Here is a 25,448-nt window from a genome sequence, read left to right on the forward strand (position 1 = left end):
GACACCCCTAGTTTGAACAATAGTTTTCGTTGTTTGATCAATACAATACGTATTTCCATAACACTTTTTCACTTACACATATTTTCAATACTTAAATAACGTAACTAGAACAACATTACTAAACGGGCCCTAAGTAAGCGAAAATACTATTTTGGTCCTTATATTTTGAGGTCACATTTAATTTGGCCTCTACATTTTGAGAGCAATTAATTTGGTCTCCGTTATTTTCTACTTGCAAATGAAATGATGACTTGTAAAAATTAGAGTGGCCATATGGCAAAATAAGCTACGTCAGCTTTTTTTTCCTTTCTTTATTTTTTCTTACAATTCCTTTAACTTTTCAGAAATTTTTTTTTCTTTTTTTCTACACTGTTCTTCAGTTCTTCCTCCCAACCCAGAATCTGCAAGAGGATAACTATGAGTTCAAACCCCAATCCATCAACCCTTACCACCAACCTCTCCACTGCAACCATTGTCTTTGATTTTATTGCAGACTAAACACCAACGAAGTTACAAAAATAGGCTTCATCTGAAGATAAATCAGCATGATCATTTGCAATAAGTTAGAGAAACCAACTTTTGAATTAACTATTTTGAACATTTGAACCTTTTGCAAAACAATTGTTTAATAAGCTCACAATCATCTACTTCTCCATATACACATGAATCAACCTACTGATAACTAAAGATCCGCTATGGCACAGCCTAAAATCACGGTAACCAATGCAACATTATCAAGTTCAAGTAAACAGTCTAGTAACCAAAGAAAGAAAGGGATTGAGATTGAGGCCCAAATCCCAATCCCAACGATGTTTCATACATTAGTATAATTTCTCAATCTCTCTCCATAGTTAAAAAGGGAATTTGGAAGTGTTGTATTCTATGATTTCTTTGTAGCGCATGAGCTTGAAGTTTCTGAATTTTGACAACGAAAATCTCGTGGAGTTGCAGATTTTGGGTTTGGGGAAGAACAATCGAAGAATAGTGAAGAATAAAATATAAAATGAATTTTATTTAAAATTATAAGAGCATTAAAAGAAAAGAAAACTTGGTAAAGAAATGAAAAACATTTTTATAAAAGCTGATGTGGCTTATTTTGCCATCTCAGCACTAACAAAGGCATAAAATTTATACACGTCAGCATCTAATTTAATAATTTTAACATAAGTCATGCCAACAATGCAAACTATTTGCCATGTATGCATTTTCTGTTAGTGTGTTAACTGTAGGAATTAAATTGACTGCAAGTAGAAAATAACAGGGACCAAAATGACTACTTCAAAATGTAGGGACTAAATTGATTATGACCCAAAATGTAGGAACCAAAATAGTGTTTTCACCTAGAAGGTAATTAGTGTATAACTCGTGTATGTGTCTAAGTACAATTAAAAACAATCAAAATTATACACATGTATGAATTCAAATTATACTTAGTGTATAAGAGTTATAACTTACACTATTTTCAAGTCAGAGATTTCTACAATATGTAGCGATTTAAGGCAATTGAGCATGAAAAGCTTCATACTTTGATGTATTTTGGGTTTTAGAGAATTGACTCTAAAATGCTAATAACTTGATTTTTGAATGAAGCTAGTTAATAAATTGAAAAAACTAGGTTGACCCAAGTTATCGAATTAGTGAATAGTTGTTACAATCAGTTTATGCTTATAATAATTTTATAGATTAGACAGAATTATAACTCCAGTAAACAACTCATTAGACTTTTGCCTTGGGGGCTTTAAAACTCTGGTCTTTTTTCATAGATCTTCATCCACAAATGAACTTGTCCACGTTAACACCAAAGAGCTCACTAGAATACCGGTGAGCTCGAATCACAACTATGTAGTTGTGATTTGCCTGAAATACTTTTGCACGAGGTTTTAAAAATTTTTTCTTACAACATTTAGTCTCTCTTGAGGAACATAGGATAGTTACTGATGATGCCTAAGATTGTCAGTAAGCTACACGATCTTCATGTACTTGAAACTACACTTGCACAACACCAAGAAAAAAGATCTTAAGAGAGTACCGGTATGGTACCGGCCAAATACCCTCCAAAAGTTAAGTCAAAAAACAGTTACAACCCTAGAGTGCTAGAGCTGGAAGAAATTATGCATATCTTGGTTTCCGAGGGTTTTGGGTTTTTATAGTAGAGGGGAAACTGACCTTGGTGCCATGGTGAAGAGGAATATTTTCTTGTAAAGAAGATCCTTATAAATATGCGTAATTTAAGGGAACCCTTTTCCATATAAGGGCTCTACTGATTAGGGTTAATCATGGAGCTTAAGTTCTTTCCGTTTGAAGTTTCTTGGGGGCCAAATAAGCCATGTCATTGCCATGTGGCTTTTTGCCATCGTTAACCTCAATATCCGTTCAGAACGTTATCCGTCCACTGCAGGTGATCCGTTCTCCGCAGATCATCTGTCCACCTTCGATGCGTTGTCGCTGCCTCATCTTTTTGTCCGTCAACCTAGTGAAGCTACCTATGGTAAGTCTTCATAAATTCCGACTGTCTACTTTAATTTCACCCTTTTCAGTTGCCCCCTCACTCTATGGACCCATCACCTATATTTTTACGGATCCATGGAGTGACAATTTGACCCTATCCTTGAGAAGCATGTGGTGATTGACAGGCTATCCTAGGGTCAATAATGCGGTAGGGACACATGGCAAGCTTCTTGTGGTTGATTGCTTGAATAGAAGCGTCCCTTCGTCTTCTGCACCATTCCCTCTATAGATATGTCAGTCGTCCCTTTCATTTTTACATTTCAAAAATTTTTTGTTGATCAGAGCGCTACCATCCACTTTCTTTAGCAGTCGCTCCGTCATTCTGGTGCCACTGTTCTCTACAGTCTTCTTGTCGCCTTTCTTCCACCATCAAGCTATAAGTATTCTTCCTTTTACCCTAAGTATCTTCTTTTTGTCATTCTTTTCATTCGTCCGTCGTTTATGTATAACTAGAGTCTTAGGGTTTTTATTTGTCACGTGTAGATATGAAATGTCTAGTGAGGCATCAAGTGGTCAATCGTTTGTCCGCGATGGAGCGGGCTACGATGAGGTGTTTCCGTCAGGTCAGGCAAACCTTGGCACCTCCAGCAAGGAAAGGGTTCCGTCCGCCAACTCACCTTCTGCAATGAAGGATGAGGTATAGGGTGAGGATGGGTCAAAGTACGATTCGAATGATGATCTAGACGGTGTAGAACCTCCTATCGAATCCGTCATAGGTCCTGATGGATTTAGGGAATTTATCCTACTTCCTTTGTGGACGGTTAATGATTTTGTATCCACCATCAAACAATCACACTTCAATACACTTAAGGATAAGTACCAGATACACGACCACATACCCATCCGTCTACCCTTCAAGTCTGAAAAATGTTACTATAGGGATCTCGAAGACGTTGGAATATATAAGCAGATGCTGAAAGTAGGACTTCATTTCCCATTGAGCGCTCTTCACCGTCGTCTTCTCCAGTACTTAAGACTGGCCGTCACCCAGATCTCCCCAAATACCTAGAGGGTTTTCCTAGGTGTGGAAGTTTTGTACGAGGTGATGTCTGACGAGACGCGTCGGTTAATAGTGGAGGAGTTCTTCCATTGTTACCGTTTGTCCGAGATCACCCAATCTAAGGGTATGTACAGTTTCTTGCTGAGGAGTCCATTGCTTAGGTTAGTGTGCGAGACCCCGGACTCTAACCGGAATTGGAAGGATCAATATTGTTTCCTCCAAAGGGACAACTGGATGAGTCACCCCAATGACTAAGAATACATGCCTGTGGACAAGACCTGGGGCATAATGCCCCCGTCTGGTATGTGTCCGTCTTTCTTAGGTTCATTTATACAATTCGTTTAGTCATTCTAACCGTCTCTTTTTATAGCTCGGGACCGTTTGCAAGTTACCACAGAGTAGTTTGGTTTCTTGGAAAAAATCTTCAAGACCACCAAGCTGTCAGAGAGAATGTGGGTCAAGCTAGTAACTTTGGATACTCTCCACTAGTATTGCAACGGCCCTGAACCCACTACTGTTGCCTGTCGATACGACGCTCGAATTTGTCAACGTAAGTCCATTGTCTAATATATATCTCTATGTTCTTAGTAGCTCCCTTGACTCTTACCCGTCCACTTTTATGCAGAAATGATAGATAGCAGGAGAAGAGCTTACATCAAGCAACAAGTCACTGCTAAGAAAAATCGGGATGGGGTTCTTCCTCCTAAGACGGGCTCAGCTCACCCGTCCACCAAAAGGCAACCATTCAAAAAGTTGGACCGTCATGCAAAAAAGCAAAAGGTGGTGACTGAACTAGCTGCCGGGCAAGCTTCCGACGCGTTCAAGTTGCCCCCCAAGCTTGGCCTGGGGAAGGGTAAAGGCTTGATGGTTAGCCCAAACCCCGTCAAGTAGAAACCTCCCGTCCTTCTTCACGAGGATTTTTAGTATGCCCTCAAGCAAATCACTTCCATTATCAAGAACAAGGACTACGAGGACCTGGGCAACCATGCCACTGAAGCTATGGGGGAGACGGGTCTATTCAACCTTACACAGGTTTGTATCCGTCCTAATATGTTTCTGTCGTTTTTGTTGATTGTTTTCCTTACTCTTTTTGTGGTTGGTGCAGGGGGTCCTGATGATAAAAGGGTTGATAGAGCACTACCTTTATCATGTGAAGACATTGGAGTGTGTCAGTGTGAAGGCGAACACGATTGAGGAAGAGCTGACAGAGCTGAAAGCCTAGAGGGTCCATCAGGAAGAGAAGCTCAAGGTGTTGGAGCAACTCTGTGGTGAGTTGGAAAAACAAGTAGAGTTGCTGGGAAAAACCCTCGAGGACAAAGATGATAGGCTTCATCAAGTGAAGATTGACGCTATACGATAGTATCGAGACTCCGATGCCCTCCTAAGTGAACTGGGCACATCTTTTGTTAACGGTTTCGACGATTGCCTCCGTCAAGTCAAAGCTTCCTTCCTTGACTTGAACCTTTCGTACATTACCATAAACCCTGAGGGCTAGACTCCTACTCACCTCGTTGACTCTGAAGGGACGAACGAGCTCTTTGGTAATGACCCCAGTGACGATGATGCTCAAAAAGCTGATACAAAGAAGTCCATCGAGGATGGCACCTGTCAACCTGAAGTCGAGACGCTTGATGATAAGGAGGAGGGAACCCTTGTCTCCCCAGAGTAGTTTTTATTATTTTTATTTTTGTTTAGACTTGAAAATATACGGGAGAATAGAACCCTTGTTAATTTGAACTGTTGCATATCGTAGGCTTTTATGTAGACATTTCTTTATGTTATTTTGATTATGATTCATAATATACATCCGTCTGTTTTGTGAATGAATTTTTCCTTTCATTTCATGAATGAATTGCTCTAAGATGATCCTTCATTTCATGAATGAATTGCTCTAGTTTGCAGACTTGACGAGTAAGTTTCATCCTTCTTTTAATGTTCTGTCCAGTGTATGGACTTGTTAAGATAGTTTCATCCTTATTAGGATGATCTGTCCAGTATATGGACTCGTTTAAGATAGTTTCATCCTTATTAGGATGATCCATCTAATTTATGGACTCGCTAAATAAGTTTCATTCTTCTTAGGATGATCTGTCCGGTTTATGGACTTGTTAAGAGAATTTCATCCTTATTAGGATGATCTGTCTAGTTTATGGACTGGTTAAGATAGTTTCATCCTTATTAGGATGATCCGTCCAGTCTAGGGACTTGTTAAATAAGTTTCATCCTTAATGTGATGATCCGTCCAGTATATGGACTTGTTAAGAGAGTTTCATCCTTATTAGGATGATCTATCCAGTTTGTGGACTCGTTAAATAAGTTTCATCCTTCTTGGGATGATCCGTTTGGTTTATGGACTTGTTAAGAGAGTTTCATCCATAGTAGGATGATCCGTCTAGTTTATGGACTTGTTAAATAAGTTTATGGAAAAACATTCAACGTGTTCTGAATAAAACTCCTCTCATTATGATAGATATGCAAGTAGAATTTTGTTCATGAAAAATAAGAAAATTGCCCTTTGGGCTCTAAAAGTACTGTAGATAATAATAAAAACTAAAGTTATAAACTGGAAAAATAGACTGGAAATGAGGAGTGTCATCGCCTGCGCCCTTATCTACTGGTAGTATTTCTTGAGGTGTTCCTCGTTCTAGAGATACTGCAGCCTTTTTGCGTCCAGTGTCTCAAGGTAGTAGGTGCCCTTCCTATGCCATGACACAATTCTGTACGGTCCCTTCCAATTGGGTCCTAATTTCCCATGAGAGGGGTCTTTCATGGCGCCCGTTACTTTCCTCAAGACGAGATCTCCTTTTTGGAAGTCTTTGTGTTTCACCCGAGAGTTATATTGCCTGGCCATAAGGTTTTAGTATCGTGCCAACCTTTGTTTAGCCGTCGCTTTGACCTCATCTAACATGTCGAGCTGTAGTCACATCGCCTCGTCATTCTTCTCCTCGTCATGGTTTGCAACTCGGTAGCTTGTGATACCTACTTCAGCTGGGATGACCGCCTCACTGCCATACGCAAGTCAAAATGGTGTCTCTCCTGTAGAAGTCCTTGCCATCGTCTAGTACGCCCATAGTACGCTTGGCAATTCTTCTGGCCACATACCCTTTGCCCCCTCGAGTTGAGTCTTGATGATTTTCAGCAAGGATCGGTTTGTGACTTCAACCTGTCTGTTAGCCTTAAGGTGTGTAGGCAACGAATAGTGATTCTTGATCCCAAGCTGCGAGCAGAACTCTCTAAATGTGTCATTATAGAACTGTTTCCCGTTGTCCTAGATCAGGACCCTAGGTATGCTGTACCTACAAACGATGTTCCTTCATACAAAACTGCGTACATTCTTTTTCGTGATGGTAGTAAGGGCTTCGACCTTAACCTATTTGGTGAAGTAGTCTATGCTGACTAGAAGGAATTTCAGCTGCCTGACTGCTGTAGGAAATGGTCCCATGATATTAAGTCCCTATTGGGCAAAGGGCCATGGGGCTGTCATTGGGGTGAGCTCTTCCGTTGGTTGCCTTATGAGGTTGCCAAACCTGTGACATTTGTCACATTTTCTAATGTACGCTTGGGCATCCTTCTGCATAGTGGGCCAATAGTATCCGGCCCTAATCAACTTATGAACTAAGGATCGCGATCCTTAGTGGTTCTTGCAGACTCCTTCGTGGCCTTCTCTCATGACATAGTCTGCTTCTTCGGGTACAAGGCACCTTAGGTATGGGCGGGAGAAACCTCTTTTGTATAAGGTACCTTTGATCATTACGAATTTGCGGCTTCTTTATTATCAGGCAACACACCGTCCTTCAGGTAAGAGGCAATCGGTGTCGTCCTGTTATTCTCAGTACCTATCTCCTGCACACTGATTGTGTTTATCACAAGTGAGTCTTGAACAAAGAAGAGTACCTGACTTGGAGAAGACATTTGTTCTGCTGACGCTGCTTTGGTAAGACGATTAGCTCGTTCGTTCTCCTCCCTTAGGATTTGAACAAACTTGGTGTTGAGGTTGCGTGTTTGATCCTTCTCTTGTTCGAGGTACTTCTTCATCCGTTCTCCTCTGCACTTGTTCGTCATTAACCTGACTAGTGACCACTTATGAGTCATAATACACAATCACATCTATGGCTCCTATTGCCCGTGGGAGATCTAATCCTATGATCAGAGCTTTATACTCAGCCTCATTGTTTGTTATGTGGAAGTAAAATCGGATCATGCACTCAACCTTGTCTCCTTCTGGGCTGCGTAGTACTATACCAGCTCCTCCTGCATGTTTGTTGTACGACCTATCTGTGTGGATCATCCATTGGGAGTCTATCCTGCCCCCTCTTTGTTTGTATCGTTGAACTCTGCAATGAAATCGACAAGGACCTGCCCTTTTATGGCCGAGTGTGGGCGATATTGCATGTTAATCTCACTCAGCTTAATTGCCCATAGCGCCATCCGTCCAGCTGCTTTTGGATTGCTCATTGCTCTTTACAGTGGTTTATTGGTCAAGACAATGATAGTGTGAGCCTGGAAGTATGGTTTTAGTTTTCGTGCTGCAGTTACCAATGCAAAAATGAGCTTTTCCATAGGGGGTACCTTTCTTCTATGCCTCGGAGCGCTTGGCTCGTGAAATATACAGGCTTCTGAACTCCATCTTCCTCCCTTACTAAGGCTGTGCGGACAGTGATCGAAGAAACGGCTAAGTAGAGAAACAATTCTTCTCCGGGCTTAGATGGACTAAGCAAAGGTGGGGAAGAAAGGTAAGTCTTCAGGTCCTCGAATGTACGTTGACACTCAGTCGTCCATTCAAAGGCTTTTTTAGTGTGCAGAAGAAGGGCAGGCACTTATCCGTGGCCCTCGAAACGAACCTGTTCAATGCAGTGACTTTTTCATTCAAACTCTATACCTCCTTGACAGTCTTTGGCAGAGCCAGCTCCATAATGGCACGTATCTTGTTTAGGTTGACCTCAATACCCCTTTGGGACACCATGAATCCCAGGAACTTTCCTGTCGTCACTCTAAATGCACACTTGTTTGGATTTAACTTCATGTTATAGCGCCGAAGGGTTTCAAAAGTCTTCTTGAGGTCGTCTAGATGCCCGTCCTCCTGTACGCCTTTAATTAGAATGTCATCCATGTATACTTGGACATTCCTCCCAATCTGGTGCGCAAACATCTTGTCCATTAACCTCTGATATGTGGCACCTGCGTTCTAAAGTTCGAATGGCATGACTTAATAGTAGAAGAGACCCTGGTTGGTGACGAAAGATGTCTTCTCTTGGTCAGCTTCGTCTAACTTGATCTGGTTGTAACATAAAAATGCGTCCATGAAACTTAGCAGCTAATGTCTTGCCGTTAAGTCCACTAGGATATCTATGCAGGGGAGCAGGTAGCTGTCTTTAGGGCATGCCCTATTTAGGTCTGTAAAATCTACGCACATCCTCCATTTCCCGTTGGCCTTTTTCACCATCACTACGTTGGCCAACCAATTGGGATAATATACTTCTCATATAAAGTTTGCTTCCTTCAACTTACGAACCTCTTCGGCTATAGCCTTGTCTCGTTTTGGAGCAAATATTTGCTTCTTCTGCTCGATGTGGGAGAAGGTGGGCAATACATTCAGTTTGTGGACTATGACCGAAGGGTTGATTTCGGGCATGTCTTCGTGGCTCCAAGAAAAGACGTCCTGGTTATCCCTTAGAAATGATATCAACGCCTGACAGGCCGATGGGCTTGCAAGAGTGCCTATCCTTGTTGTTCGGTCGGGCATAGAATCAACAAGGAGCACCTCTTCTAACCTTTCGACTAGCTCTGCTCCTGTTCGACGTTCTTCAATGCACATCATTGGCAAATGGTCGTCCATCTCTAGCATGGGGATATAGCATTCACGTGCCACTACTTGGTTTCCCTGTACCTCTCCTATGCCATATTCAATGGGGAACTTGACCATTAGGTGGTAGGTGGAGGTTACAGCCTTCCACGAATTAAGTGTTGGGCGTCCCAAGATGGCATTGTAGGCAAATGAGCAGTTTACTATAAAAAACGTGACATTCCTGGTGATCTGCTGAGGGTAATCGCCGACAATAACAGGCAAGGTGACTGCACTGAGCGGGTACACTCTTGTTCCTCCAAATCTAACAAGTGGTGCGTCTGTTGGTGTCAAACGTTCTTTCTCAATCCTTATCTGCTGGAAGGCTGGGTAGTAGAGTATATCGGCAAAGCTGCTGTTGTTTTCCAGGACCCTGTGGGTATTGTAGTCGTCAATCCGTGTACTTACAACCAACGCGTCGTCATGTGGATGACGTAGACGTTGAGTGTCTTCCTCTGAGAACCCGATTATAGGGTTGTCAATGCGCACCATCTTCAGGACTAATCCTGTCAGCTGAACGTTCTGAACCATCTGGAGGTAGGTCTTATGCGCCTTTTTAGTTGAACAGGAAGTTGTTGTGCCCCCTACAATCATCCTTATGTCCCCGATGGATGGTTTAAGGTGCTCGTTTTCCTCCAGGGGCCCTGCTTTTGCAACTGGTTTATCTTGTCTTTGCTTATGAACCTCTACAATTTCCCCTGCCTGATTAAGGCTTCTATCTGTTGCTTCAAATTGTAGCATTTGAAAGTATCGTGGCCATGGTCTTGATGGAAGCGGCAGTACTTGTCCTTGGACCTCTTGTTAGGGTCACCTTTCAACTTGCTAGGAAACGTCAATGATCCTTCGTCCTTTATTTGCATAAGTACCAAATCGATCGAAATGTTCAGTGGAGTGAAGTTTGCGAACCTCGTCGTGGGGTTCTTGGAGTGTCTATCCTCTCGTCTGTCTCTAGTCCTCATGGCCTTCTGTCCTCTCTCCTGTCTTGCTTCTTCTGGTTTTTCTCTCTTTCTAGGCTTTTCTTCTCGCTCAAGTAGCACGTCTTCCACGTTCATGTATTTGGTAGCCCTGTAAAATAATTCTGACAGTCTTTGGATAGTTCTTGTATAGGGAAAACAAAAACTTACCCTCTTGTAGTCCATTGGTGAACGCCGCTACGAGTATCTTGTCATCTGCTTCATCAATCGAGAGGACCTCCTTGTTGAAGTGGTTGATGTAAGACCTTAGCGTCTCGTCCTCTTGTTGTTTGATGTTCATCAAGCATGCGGTTGACTTATACCTGTGTCTCCCGATAAAGTGCGAAGCAAATTGAGTGTTCAACTCCCTGAAGGTACTGATGGAGTTTAGCATCAGCCTGCTAAACCATACTCTTGCAAGACCCGTCAGTGTAGTGGAAAAAGCTCTGCACATGATTTCGTCCGCTATGCCCTACAGGTGCATGAGGGTTTTGAACGTCTCCAAGTGGTCTAATGGGTCCTTCGACTAGTCGTAGGCCTCAATTTTTGGCATGTGGAACTTCGGCTGGAGAGGGAATGAAGTAACAGGTGCAGTGAAGGGTGAATCCATACGGTGCACTAGTTCGTCAAGATCACTTGACACCCGCCCTTTGAGGGCGTTGATCATTAGGTCCATCTGTTCCCTCATCATTTGCATATCTGCGACCAGGTTCGATGGGGCGATATCCGTGACCATCAGTCTACTCATGACATTACTGCCTTCCGGTCCTTTTTGATTCTGTCTGTTGTCATTGTGTTGAAGGTTGTTACCCTCCTGCTCCCCCTCTTGGTCTTAGGACTCGGCGTCCTTTTGGCGCGACTGCTCTTCCAAGTCATGGTTTTGCTTGGTAAGACATTCAATTGCAGTAGCGAGTGTCTGAATCTGTCTCTCAAGGATCGCGATACGTGGTTTGTCTCCTTAGTAATTGGTGTTGGTTGCCATCGAGCAAGTAAGCACCATGTAACCTTTTGTCCAAGAAGCAGCAACACAACTTACCTACGTTTTTCCATAGATGGTGCCAACTGATGATGCCTAAGATCGTCAGTAAGCTACGTGGTCCTTATGTACTCGAAACAACACCTACACAATACCAAGAAAGAAGACCTTAAGAGAGAACCGATATGGTACCGGCCTAATACCTTCCAAATGTCAAGTTAGAAAATTGTCACAGCCCTAGAGTGCCAGAGCTGGAAGAAATTATGCGTACCTTGGTTTCCGAGGGTTTTGGGTTTTTATAGTAGAGGGGAACTGACCTTGATGCCTTGGCGAAGAGAAATATTTCCTTATAGAAAAGATCCTCATAAATGTGCGTAATTTAAGGGGACCCTTTCTATATAGGGGCTCTATTGACTAGGGTTAATCGTGGAGGTTAAGTTATTGCCGTTTGAAGTTTCTTGGGGGCCAAATAAGCCATGTCATTGCCACGTGGCTTTTTGCCACCATCAACCTCAGTATCCGTCCGGAACGTTATCCGTCCACTGCAGGTGATCCATTCTCCCCAAATCATCCGTCCACCTTTGATGCGTCATCGCCGCCTCATCTTTTTGTCCATCAACCTAGTGAAGCTACCCATGGTAAGTCTTCATAAATTCCGACCGTCTACTTTAATTTCACCCTCTTCAGTTACCTTCTCTCTGAAAATTGTGCGTGAAGGAGTATTTATATATAAGTTGAGGTTTAGGTTCAATGCATGTTTAAGATTGGTCAAGACTCCAAAGTCTATCTCCCACAAATTCGCATGAGCTAAAGTTTAGTAATGTTTTTCATAACTTAAATAATTAATTGTGCGAGTCCTGAAGTCGCTCAAGCAAATTTTTATAAAATCACATTCTTAACCTAAGTAATTTACTACGTATACAAAATTTTCCAAATTATACTTATATCCTAACACAAATTATCCCTAAACGTGATCTTAAAATTATAATTTGATATAAATAATTGCATATTTGATTTCTACTCGAAAAAATCGAGTAAGAGTTGGCTCTATAGTTTAAAAATATGAAAATTAGAAAAATCTGAATATTAAAACTCAGACAAAGCTTGCTTGTGAGCCACATGGTTAGGACTTAGGAGTCCTGGCACACCCCCAAAATAAAAAGAAAATAAAATAACTAATAAGGCCTACTTGGGGCTAAAATAAAACAAAAAAACACATATTCTCAAAAGTCAAAATATTAAAAACTTAAGCTGTGGTTTTACATAGGCACTCTCAAAAATATTAGTTGGAATTTTTCGGGTTAACCTTGTCTAAATTCTAGAATAAACATTTTTTTGGTACTCCCTTAGTTGACATACTTTGACGGGACAAATTCATATTAAATGAAATAATTAATTATTAAAGTTTAGAATTTGTAAATTAATTTCTCTATTTCATTGTATTTAGTTGATCTTGAGGAGTCCTAACTCATAACTTTGAAAGTGTGGTAAATTTGGTAAAGCTATTGGAAGTAAGTGACTCTTTTTTTCTTAACTAGTAATTTTTTTACTTAAAACATATTGTTTAATTTAATGAAATAATTATTTGTTTCTCCGTATAAAATTTATTGTTGGAATTATCCTAAATAAGTACTTTAAAGATAAAAACAATAGTCTCCTTTCCTTATGAAATGATATAGTTTTACATCATTCAAAAAGATTGGATCAAGCGTGCGAAAAGTCTAGTAAAAAGAACCTGCATTTTGAATGAAATTGATATATAAAATTGTTTTATTTTTTTGAACTGAGATGTTATCATATTTGATTTCAAATATGACTACAAAAAAAATTGATTATGTTGTAGGAAATTGAGCAATGACAATCTAATTATTCTTAGGAATCCACAAGTGAACTTATTTATTTTTTCTATGTCTATGGAGTTTATTTACTATGAACATAGATGTTCTTGTTTTTATTTAATTCTTCTAGCTAGTTATGTTTATTCATTATTTACGGAGCTATGGGGCTCAAATTTTTCTCCTTTTTACATTTCAAACTCTAAAGAATAGCTAGCTCACAAGAATTTTCTTTTGGCGCCGTAGGAATAATTTCTTTTTAATGTTTGTTTTAGTGCTAGGTTAATCATGTGGAAAGCTTATAATTTTGTGGATTGTTTGGTGCTATGAATTATGCGAAAATGTTAGTTGTCACTAAATTTGGAGAATAGTTATTGAATCATTTTTGGAGAACGGTTATTGTTTCTTTCCTTCCACACTTGTGAGATTCTTAGACGTGTGATTGCTGTCACATATCTAGCTCATATAATTGGGTTTGAGATACGATTTTTTTTTTTTTTAATAATTTGATAGTTGCGACGAGAAAGTAGAATTAATGATCAAGAAGTATCAGTCTGTTGAGCTACAAGATTCTTAGCTTGAGGTGAGATTAGTATTTAGATAATGTTTCACAACCAATCACAAACTTAGAATTTTTTCATTAACCACAATGAATATTTAAAAAGAATCGAGGCAAGACAATTAGAGAAGAAAAAAAAGTGATTGCATTATCAAACTGCATCCTGAGTTGAGATTGTTACATCTGAAAAACAATATATAGTCTATTAAATTAGGAGTTTATGAATTTGGATACAAATACATCAATGTTCTTGTCTGAATTGCCACCCTCACTACCAGCCTTTATTGCCAAATCCCTCCACTTCTTAGCATTCTCTAGGAAATCTTTCCCTCTCTCACCCTCCATTACTTCCTTGATGCAAAACTCAATCTCTTCTCTTTCAACAATACCATTCTCACAAACCTTAGCCCTCACTCCCACCTTCCACACATCCTGAACATACTTGGCATTTGTAGTTTGATCAGTCCATTGTGGCACCCCCACCATTGGCACTCCCAAGCTCAATGCCTCCAAGGTTGAATTCCAACCACAATGTGTTAAAAAGCAACCAATTGCCTTATTTGATAGCACTTCCAGTTGGGAGCACCATTGCACTACCAACCCTTTATTTCCTATCTCTTCCACAAATTTTTCAGGGAGCTTTGCTTCCTCAGAAGCCTTAACAACCCACAAGAAATGGAATTTACTTCCTTTTAAAGCAAATGCCAATTCCTCCATCTGCTTGCTGCTTAAACTAGCCATGCTACCAAAGGATGCATAGATTACAGACCCTTCTGGCTTAGTGTTGAGCCAATTATTGCAAACAAATGAGTCTGATATGAAAAGGTTAAGCCCATAATCATTGTCATTTTCTAAACGTTTGTCTAAATAGAAAGATGGAATTGTTGGTCCAATTGGCAGTAATCAACAAACTTTTGACATGGAGTCCACCACCTGATATGAGGAAGGATAATAATCAAATTTCTATTGGTACGAAAGGTTACAATAGCATTCCATGTACATGGCTTATCAGTTATAGATTATCCTTCGCTGCTTGGACATATACATCTTAAAATGAAAAGTCACATAATCTTAAAAGTTACACAGCAACAATTATATAATTGAAAACTTCTTGATGGTTACAACCTTCACGATAATGCTAGTATCATTGTCACAAACTTTGTTAGAATTGTTCTATGTGTCAAATTATGCTTGGTTGTTTGTTAATATCGCAAAAGTCAACTGTTTTTTCTTCATCACTCGCAATATGTCGAATAGTTTTAGCAAAGTGTATGATACTAGTATTATTGCAACCTTAATTCTAGCAAGATCTTTATGGAAGTTTCAGGTTAATTATGTTAGGATGAGCATTTGCATCTAGTTATGCATAATAAATTGATCGAGTATTAGATGAAATAACTATAGAAAAAACAATTGACTAGTATAACATTAATAGCTAAGATCCTTATTACTCAATTGACAGCTCTTGATATTTTCAACTGAGACATCCATAATTTTTTTTTTTTTTTTTAAAAGTATGACATTCATAAGCTCAAACTCATTGTTTTTGCTTTTGAGATAAAAGATATCTCAACATGCTATGTTAATGGACTCTGCAAAAGACAAATTGTATAATAAATTTATAACAAAGTGTGTTTGTATAAGACCTCCTTAAGTGAGAATAAAATCTCTAAGTGATATATATATATATATATATATATATATATATATATATATATATATATATATATATATATATATATATGAGAATTTTCAATATGAACATTGTGTAATGATAGACCAAAAAATATATTGACCCCTTGTAATGAATTAACAAATTAATTAGCCAAGTAAATTAATTAGGTTCAATTACATGCAATGAGCGTGGCAGCACAAACAAATCACCAAATAACTAAATGTAACAGAAATTAAATTTGATATGGTAATTTGTTTATGAATGGGAAAACCTACACGGCAAAAACTCTACCGGGTGATTTGAAGGTCACCACTCCCGAGAATCTACTATTATCTTAAAAAGCAGTTATAAGTAAAGGAATCTTAGTACCTTATACCAACTTACAGTTGAATCCTTACCCCAATACTCAATTGGACTTGTTCTATAGTGACAATCTCTCCTTGTATTGCACGGCTCCCAGTACGTGGCTAACCAAAAGATACGTGGATCCTAGTACGCGACTTGATCACCAACTTAAGAAGGATGCTGGCTGTAAAGTACTTATGTTCTTCAACACATGAAGATCATGAAGTTGCTTGGTTACAAGACCCTACGGTATACAAACACAACAACTTCTCAATAACTAGGGCAAACTAAGTTTCTGGTTACATTTGAGGAATTATGCTCTTGTGTAATTGTGCTCTTGGTTGTGCAACCTGATACGACCCTTAAAATAATCGTTATATATGTTTAGGGTTATGAGAAAAGAAAGCCCAAACACATACTCACGTATTGGATGAAAAACAATGTAGAAAAACTAAGTTTCATAAACCTCGATAGATAGCCATCTATTGAGCTAGCTATCGAGGCACGAGCTTCAGTAGCTTTTAAACCTTTATAGATACTAGCTATCGAGTTTTAAAATTTAGCACTTCATTACTTGATTCTTGGACATACTTGCATGGCTTCAATACTTGGACTTGAACTTTTATTCCTTAAAGTATTAAACACATCCTAAATCTACCCAATTACAAGTCAAGTGCGTTTTGTCAAAAGATTAGCTATAAACTAAAATGTTGACATATGTTCCTAAATTCCAATCACATATGCCCTAACATGTAAAAAAAAAGGGATAAGGTAGAAATTGAAAAGTAATAAAGTTTTTTTTTTTTTATATATACAAAATATAAATTTTACTTTAATCTAAGTGTATGTGTATGTAATGTTTGTTCTTGGAAACTTGAATTTCGACCCTTATTCTCACACCACAAGAATTTTGTACTTATAGAATGATCATCAAGCTAAGAGTACGCAGTAGTAATAATAAATTTTTAAAAAGAAAAGAAAACAAAATAATAAACTTATTTAGTGCCCTATTGTTTCAGCTTTTAGAAGCTGAAACACGCTTTTTGAAACCAAATAAATAAAATGTGCGTTTGGTAAGATTTTAAAAGTTGTTTTTTTCTAAAAAAGCTACGTTTTCATTTGTGAAGGAAAAACCCAAATCGCGGAAGCAACCTTTAGCTCCATTGCAAAAAAGTGCTGGTGTGTTTCATGTTACCGTTGCGCAAATTTCCCAAATTGAACATTAGTTTTTCTTAAAAACCCAATTTTATCCCTTTGTTTATAACACAATTTTACAAAGGAACCCAATAATGAAATAAAAAAATGATCTTGCCCATTTCTACCACATGTTATTGGCAGTGGCGAAGAGATCAAGCAGCAGTGGGGAGGAAGACAGGTAGCGGTGAAGGTAGAGCAGATCAGTAGATGATGGAGGTGTGTTGAGGAAGACAGGCGGCGGTGAAGGTAGAGATCAAGCACCGATTTGACCCATTCCTCCCTTGGTGATTTCCCCCTCTATCTTCGTTTGATGAGAACCAAATGGTGTGGTGTGTGTGACCTTTAAGTTTGTGTGTTTTGATGGAATAGAGGGAAAGAAGCTTGCAGACGAAGTGGTAAGAAAAAAGAGAGAAAGGAAGAAGAAAAAAAAGAAAAAAAGAAAAAGAGAAGGGTACGTGTGTGGAGGAGAAATAAAGAGGGGAAAAAAAGAAGAAGGATATATGGGTGACAAAAAAAGTAAAGAAACAAGGGGAAAATAAAATAAAGAATGAAAAATTAAAATTGAGAAATGTTATCACAATATTTTCATAATACTTTCACAATAAATCTTAAGTGATAGGTTATTATTAGTTAATATTTATGAGAAAAAATAATTTTTTAGAAACTTTGAAAGTAATTTTTAGAATAACTTTTTAGAATGTATTTTCACAACACTTTATATATACATTGTCTTTTTTTGTAATTTACCACTCAAACCGCTACTTTTATAAGTGTTAGCAAAACACTTAACTTTTTTAAAAAGTATTTTTTCATACCGCACTTTTTGAAAACCCAATTTTTTCAAAAAGTCCAATTTTAAAAAGCTGAACAAAACTCACTCTTAGTGGCTTAAAAAATGGCTTTCCAACGTGTTACATTAATAGAGCCACATAAAACAATTTGGAGATTAAATTTCTAACAAATTTGAAATAAGAGCTTCTAAGCCACGATCAAATTTCTAACCAGTGAATCAAGTGATATTAGAACTCCTCTATGAGTAAGGTAAACAGAAGGAAAAAAGTGTTTGAAAAATATAAATTAATAAATTAATATTTAAAAAAAAATTAAAGAAAACAATGCATTTATTTGTTGGCTTAAAAAATGGTATCCGAACATGTTCTATTAATGGGTAAGTATTTCCGATTCAGACAGGTTGGTGTGAGCATGCAACATATATAATTGGGATGGTAGGAGACCCAAAATAATTAGGGCGCCCAGCATGAGTAATTTTTTTAATAAAAAAAATGCTAAAATTATTACAAATTATTCATCATAACATTATAAATTGATGTGGCATATAATTTATTGATTTTGAAGAGGTTCATTCGTTAGGTCTCTGACTCTTCACTTTTTTTTCTTTTTTTTTTAACGACTCTGGGTTTGGTTTTTCTAACGACTATGAATTTGGACTTTGGACGATTGACATACTGACCATTTTAATCATTATCAGATTTTCACACCAATATAAATAAATATCTAAATTCCTTTTTTTTACTGGAGATACCTCAATTTGTAAATATTATATTTTAAATTTTGCATTACCTCTATAATCACTTTCATCTCCTCTATTGTCTATTCTAAAAGAAGAGTGAAATGATAAAAAATAGGCAGTCCGACACGTTCATAAAAAAATAAAAATAAATAAAAAAGGCAGTCCGACCCACACATAAAACAATTTCTTATATGAAAATTATAAAAATGAAATTATTGTATATCATAATTACCCACCTCAGGCTCTAGCTCCTAGAAAGTGTTGACAAGAACTGCATCGGCTTTATCGGTGCTAGAAAATTGATTGAGCACCATCTCAAAGTAAGCTGGGTACGATCCAGGCAGACTGATGAAAGATGGCATATCTTCAAGCTCAAGCACAGGTAGACCAGGAATTGAGATGGGTGTGGAAGTAATTGGTAGCTTCAATAGTCCATGATGCACATGATAGTATATGAAATTCACAGCACAAGTTTGAGTGAAGAAAGCAGCTCCATATATGCCAAACTTTTTAGATACTTCCAAAGCCCAAGGCAAAAAAGGGTCGTAGATTATGCAATCAATTGCGTTTGCAGTGTTTTTGTTCTTTATAATAAGGTCAGCCAGTGTTTTTGAGCCGATAGTTTCCATACGATTGAGACATGCATGGATAGTTTCTGCTTGGGCGAACCCACCTTCATCATAGCCATCTGATATTGTGTCAAATTGGAGAGAGCTTGATGATTGGGGTTGCATGGTGTTGTGGATGAAAAGGGTTGTGGCTAGTGTAGCTTTAAGCCCTTTGGAGACCAAACGTTTAGAGAATTGGAGCAATGGATTTATGTGGCCTTGGATTGGAAATGGTAAAGCTAAGACGTGGCCTCTATAAGCTTTGTTTTCCATTTCTCTCTCACTCGGGAGCTAGCTCAACAACTATTGAGTTTAGTAGCTTTCTAACTTAGAGCTATATTAGGAAGAGAGTTGTATGTCTTGCTATTTGGTGAACCCTATTTGTAGGAGGAAGTATGCGACTCGACATTTCCAAAGAAAAAAATTATATTATATTAAATTAAATGTTATAAAGAAAAACAAATACTGGTAAGTACTAGGTTGTGCGTGCCATCTTTTCAACTTCAAAAGTTATGGCATATTTTTATTATCAATAATATTAATAACGCGCGTAAATATACAATTTGTCTTAACTATTTCGTGCGTTGACAAACTGCAATGGTTTGTTTGTCACTATCAAATGAGCTTACTAGTCGTAGAGTGGCCACGTAAGAGCACTCACAACAGTGGTGGTATATTGGTATATTGATATTTTTTAGCTCTTCAAACACCAAGAAGCATGCTCCAGTAGTGGAGCTAAATCTTTTTTTTTTTAGCTCTAATGAACAGTGCACATCTATAGATAGATGTGCACTGTTCATGAGAGCTAAACAAAAAAAATATTATTTTATTATAGTTGGTGTTGTGAATGTTTTTTGAGTTGTGGGATATATTATTTTATTGTAGAAGATATATTATTTTATTGTGATGTTTATATTATTTTATTGTGTTGAAAGCTAAAATAGATCCACTGGTGCAGCATGTGTGTAAATATGTATAGGTAAAATAGATAAAGTAACTTTTAGTGAAGCTAAAAAGCTAATTTTTTAGCTCCACTGCTGTGGATGCTCTAAAACAGTTGCGATAAAGTGAGCATTTGTGTGTTACTAGCATTGTTATCTTACTATGCCATATTTGCTTCTTTTTTTTATCTTTTTTTTTTTTTTTTCACCTTATGCCAAGTGGAACATGTACGAAAAGCAAAAACAACGTGTTTTCGAAATAAATGGTTCTTTTTTCCAAAATTAAATGCTTATTGTGTTAATGAAAAAAATGCAAACTGATCATGATCACTCTGAATCATTGAATTAAAGTTATATGTCCGGTAGACACTTACAGTATATCTATTCATTTATAGTGGTAGGATTGATATCGGGTCAAGTCCGCAAATTCATGCCTCTGCCACTGCGGGGCGTTTGCGCATCATAGTACCGATGGTCTAGCCCACATGTGGTAGATATGATCATTCAATGAGCTTGTCATTCAAGATCAAGGGAAAAGCCTCCAAAAATAATTTCTGGACATATACAAAACTCATTCAATAAACTTTTTATAAGTCCTTAGGGATAATTTCAAGGGATTGAAAAACTCATTCAACCATGCATTTTTTTTTTGTGGGGGGGGGTGGGGAATTGTTAGTACATGATCACAAACTAAAGCTTTTTGTTACCTGATGCAAAAAGTAAAGCAGCTCTCTCAATAAAAGGATTTTCTTATTGAATCAAGAAAAGAAAAAATGAAAGAGCTTACAAAATAAATATCTACTCTGCCTATTTATACAATATCAGAGAGAAGCAAGAAGGAAGGAGAAACAGATTAACAGACTGCACTAAGTAACGGGTTAATCATTGGACCAATAAGAGATTGACAGCTGGCTCTTCTTATAACTGATTTGGGTTTACAATTTCGCAATTGTTGATTCCGTGTTTTCATTGAGCATAATGCTGCCGTTTCTTGCGTCCCTTTATTCCTCTTGTCAAAGCAATAAGACGTCGTTTTATTGCTGATTCCACTGCGGTTTGATCTGCCTTCTTTCTTTTCTGAAGCATTCATTTTTCTTCGGCCATGGGTTCATTGTTGGGCTAACTTTCTTTGTGCTAGTTGTTTAGGTGATGAGTTTGTTAATAAATGGTCCACTGTTTAGTTAATAGGCCCACATATTAGGCTCACCCATATATTAAACAATACACTATAGCTTCATAATAAGTATTTAGTGTATAACTTGTGTATATGTCTAAATATAATTAAAAATAATCACAATTATACGCATATATGAATTCAAATTATATATGGGGTAAGAGTTACAACTTACACATTTTTTAAGCCATAAATTTCTGAAGTACATAACGATTTAAGGCAATGAAAAACTTCATATTTTGATGTATTTTGGGTTTTAGAATTAGAATTAACTCTAAAATGTTAATAACTTGATTTTTGAATGAAGTTAGTTAATAAATTGAAAAAACTAGGTTGACCCAAGTTAACGAATTAGTGAACAGTTGTTACAATCAGCATATGCTTATAATAATTTTATTAGACAGAATTATAACTCTAGTAAACAACTTGATCATTAGACTTTTGCCATGGGGACTTCAAAACTCTAGCCCTTTTTCATAGAACTTCATCCACAAATGAACTTGTCCACATCAACACCAATGAGCTCACTAGTAGTTGTGAGTTGAGAGAAATACTCTTTTTTAACAAAATTTTCTTACAACATTTAGTCTCTCTCGAGGAACATGGGATGGTTACCTTCTCTATGAAAATTGTGCATGAAGGAGGATTTATATATAAGTTGAGGTTTAGGTTCAACGCATGTTTAAGATTGGTCAAGACTCAAAAGTCTATCTCCCACAAATTTGCATGAGCCAGAGTAAATGATATTTAATTTGTACGAAATTTGATATATTTATGAAAATATTAAAAAAAAAAATGCAATTCAACGATTAATTATTCAAAATTCAGGGGACTAAATTCTCTCTCCAAAACCTTGTCCCCCCGAGTGTGCCCTGTACCATTTTGTAACTGTTTTCACTGCACTTTTCCAGCGAGTTCAGTGGGATGAAAGCAAACAAAACAGCAAGTGAAGCATGTTTTGAATTTGAAACATGGAGACGTGTTTCAAATTCAAAAAACACTTCTTCATTTCCGTTTGATTTCACAACTAAGAATTATTACCTGATTTTTTTCATCTCTTAAAATCTTCACTACGTTTCTTTGTTTTATAATTTTCCAAAGCCATCAAAAACAGAGAGAGAGAGATTCAAATATCTTGGTAGAAAGTCCCAGTCCTGAGGGAAGACAAGCAAAAGCTGCATAACCCCAAATCCTAACCAAACCCAAAATCCCCATTCAAACCCAAACTCAAACACCTTTCCTTCATAAGCCACAAACCCGAAATCCCCAAACACAAAATACCAACCAGCAAACGCCACCGTACGGACCGATCAGAATTCCAAGCCGCCGCCGCAAATGACCCAGCCATTCTCCACGGATGCCGCTTGACCCATTGCGAGATGCTTAGCGGAAAATGCTGCGTATATATCTCTCACCTCTCATTTATTTTGCTTGAATTTTTTCATGAATTTTTGGCTTCTGAGTGCCTGTAAGCTTGGACCATAGACATTGCCATAATAGACTTCAGCACTAACTTTCTAGGCTATGGGCTCATTTTTGGGTAATACTTTCTTTGGACTAGTTGTTTAGGTGATAGGTTAGTTAAAATAAATGGTCCTGTTCAGTTAATAGGCCCACAGATTAGACTCACCCATATATTAAACCATACGCTCTAACTTCGTAATAATTAACTAGTGTATAAGAGCATCCACAGCAGTAGAGCTAAAAATTTAGCTTTTTAGTTTCACAAAAAGTTACTTTATCTATTTTACCTATACATTTTACAAAACATGCTGCAACAGTGAATCTATTTTAACTTTCAACACAATAAAATAATATAAACTTCACAATAAAATAATATATCTACTTCTGATAAAATAATATATTCATTCTGATAAATAACAATCACAACCAACCAACCTATCACTACCACTACCACCATGCCGACTCTTCCACCGCCACCGCAATCACTACCGTCACCGCCGCCCACCGTCACCGCCGCCACCGCCGCCACGTAATAGAATAATATATTATCTACCGATAAACAATCAATCACGTGTTGTCATCACCACTTTGTCACTACCATCACCGCCATTGCAAGCGCCACCACCACCGCAACCGCCACCATCAAAAAAATTATTTTTTTCTCACCAATATTAAATAGTAATAATCTACCGCTTAAAATTTATTACAAAAATATTATAAAACATTACTTAATTTTAATTTCTTATTATTCTTTATTTTATTTTTATTATTTATCTTATTTGTTGGTTTCACCCAAATACCCGTATTTTTTTCCTCTTTGTTTGTTTCATTTCTTCAATCCTCGAACTTTTCTTTACGAAAGTGAATGAGAGACAGAGAGAGGCACGGTGATAAAAGAAAGGAAAAAAAATGGAGCAAAACCCAGAAGGATCGGCGGTGAGCTCAGAAGGATCGGCGGTCAAACTCAACCAAAAACCCAGATCAAACTCATAAGGATCGGCGGCGTGGGTCTGAGCTAATCGGCGGCTTGGAGGGTCGGTGACGGTGTGGGTTTGAGAGCTTGGGACGAAGTGGGTCTGAGGTTGAGAGGGTTGATCGGCGGTGGGTCGGTGACGGTGGGTCTCAGCTGGTGGGTCTCGGCGACGGTGAGCTTGAGAGAGTTGAGAGCTTCGGACGGCGTGGGTCTCAGCGACGGTGAGCTTGAGAGAGGACGGCGTGGGTCTCGGCGACGGTGAGCTTGAGATAGTTGAGAGCTTCGGACGGCGTGGGTCGGTGACGGGCCGGCGGCGGTGAGCTTGAGTGAGTTGAGAGAGTTGAAAGAGAAGAGATGAGAGTTGAAAGCTTCAGTGCACACAGAGATGAGAGTGACTGAAAAAGAGAGAGAGAGAGAGAGAGAGAGAGAGAGGCTTTGTATTATTTTAATCGGGGCCGAATAAAAAATTCTTTTTTTTTTATAACTCTCAGCTACAGTGCTCATGTATTGATACATGAGCACTGTAGCGCAAAGCTAAATTTTTTTAGCTTTGCCTCCACTGCTGCAGGATGGTTTTTGGGGTTTGAGTGGAGCTAAAATAGCAATATAGCTATTTAGCTCCACTGCTGTGAATGCTCTTAGCTATTAATGTTATACTAATCAATTGTTTTTTCTATAGCTATTCCATCTAATACTTGATCAATTTATTATGCATAACTGGATGCAAATGTTCATCCTAACATAATTAACCTGAAACTTCCATAAAGATCTTGCTAGAATTAAGGTTGCAATAACACTAGTATCATACACTTTGCTAAAACTATTTGACATATTGTGAGTGATGAAGAAAAAATAGTTGACTTTTGCGATATTAACAAACAACCAATCATAATTTGCCACATAGAACAATTCTAACAAAGTTTGTGACAATGATACTAGCATTATTGTGAAGGTTGTAACCATCAAGAAGTTTTCAATTATATAATTGTTGCTGTGTAACTTTTCAGATTATGTGACTTTTCATTTTAAGATGTATATGTCCAAGCAGCAAAGGATAATCTATAACTGATAAGCCATGTACATGGAATGCTATTGTAACCTTTCGTACCAATAAAAATTTGATTATTATCCTTCCTCATATCAGGTGGTGGACTTCATGTCAAAAGTTTGTCGATTACTGCCAATTGGACCAACAATTCCATCTTTCTATTTAGACAAACGTTTAGAAAATGACAATGATTATGGGCTTAACCTTTTCATATCAGACTCATTTGTTTGCAATAATTGGCTCAACACTAAGCTAGAAGGGTCTGTAATTTATGCATCCTTTGGTAGCATGGCTAGTTTAAGCAGCAAGCAGATGGAGGAATTGGCATTTGCTTTGAAAGGAAGTAAATTCCATTTCTTGTGGGTTGTTAAGGCTTCTGAGGAAGCAAAGCTCCCTGAAAAATTTGTGGAAGAGATAGGAAATAAAGGGTTGGTAGTGCAATGGTGCTCCCAACTGGAAGTGCTATCAAATAAGGCAATTGGTTGCTTTTTAACACATTGTGGTTGGAATTCAACCTTGGAGGCATTGAGCTTGGGAGTGCCAATGGTGGGGGTGCCACAATGGACTGATCAAACTACAAATGCCAAGTATGTTCAGGATGTGTGGAAGGTGGGAGTGAGGGCTAAGGTTTGTGAGAATGGTATTGTTGAAAGAGAAGAGATTGAGTTTTGCATCAAGGAAGTAATGGAGGGTGAGAGAGGGAAAGATTTCCTAGAGAATGCTAAGAAGTGGAGGGATTTGGCAATAAAGGCTGGTAGTGAGGGTGGCAGTTCAGACAAGAACATTGATGAATTTGTATCCAAATTCATAAACTCCTAA

General features: G+C 38.0%; 1 protein-coding gene and 1 pseudogene across 1 annotated transcript; one reads left to right on the forward strand and one right to left on the reverse strand.

The window, feature by feature from the left end:
* Positions 1–13,883: 13,883 nt before the first annotated feature.
* Positions 13,884–19,421, reverse strand: LOC142631963 (UDP-glycosyltransferase 74F2-like; annotated as a pseudogene).
* Positions 19,422–24,734: 5,313 nt separating this feature from the next.
* LOC142630617 (flavonol 7-O-beta-glucosyltransferase UGT74F1-like) lies at positions 24,735–25,448 on the forward strand. The gene has a single exon (XM_075804641.1). It carries the CDS (start codon positions 24,738–24,740, stop codon positions 25,446–25,448), a length of 711 nt encoding a protein of 236 aa, XP_075660756.1. The 5' UTR covers positions 24,735–24,737.

Source organism: Castanea sativa, chromosome 4 (assembly GCF_040712315.1).
Source record: "Castanea sativa cultivar Marrone di Chiusa Pesio chromosome 4, ASM4071231v1".
NCBI classification, from domain to species: Eukaryota; Viridiplantae; Streptophyta; class Magnoliopsida; order Fagales; family Fagaceae; genus Castanea; species Castanea sativa.

What these genes read in the sequence shown, in the direction of transcription:
- LOC142630617 (XM_075804641.1), top strand. Translation starts at nt 24,738, where the DNA reads ATGTCAAAAGTTTGTCGATTACTGCCAATTGGACCAACAATTCCATCT.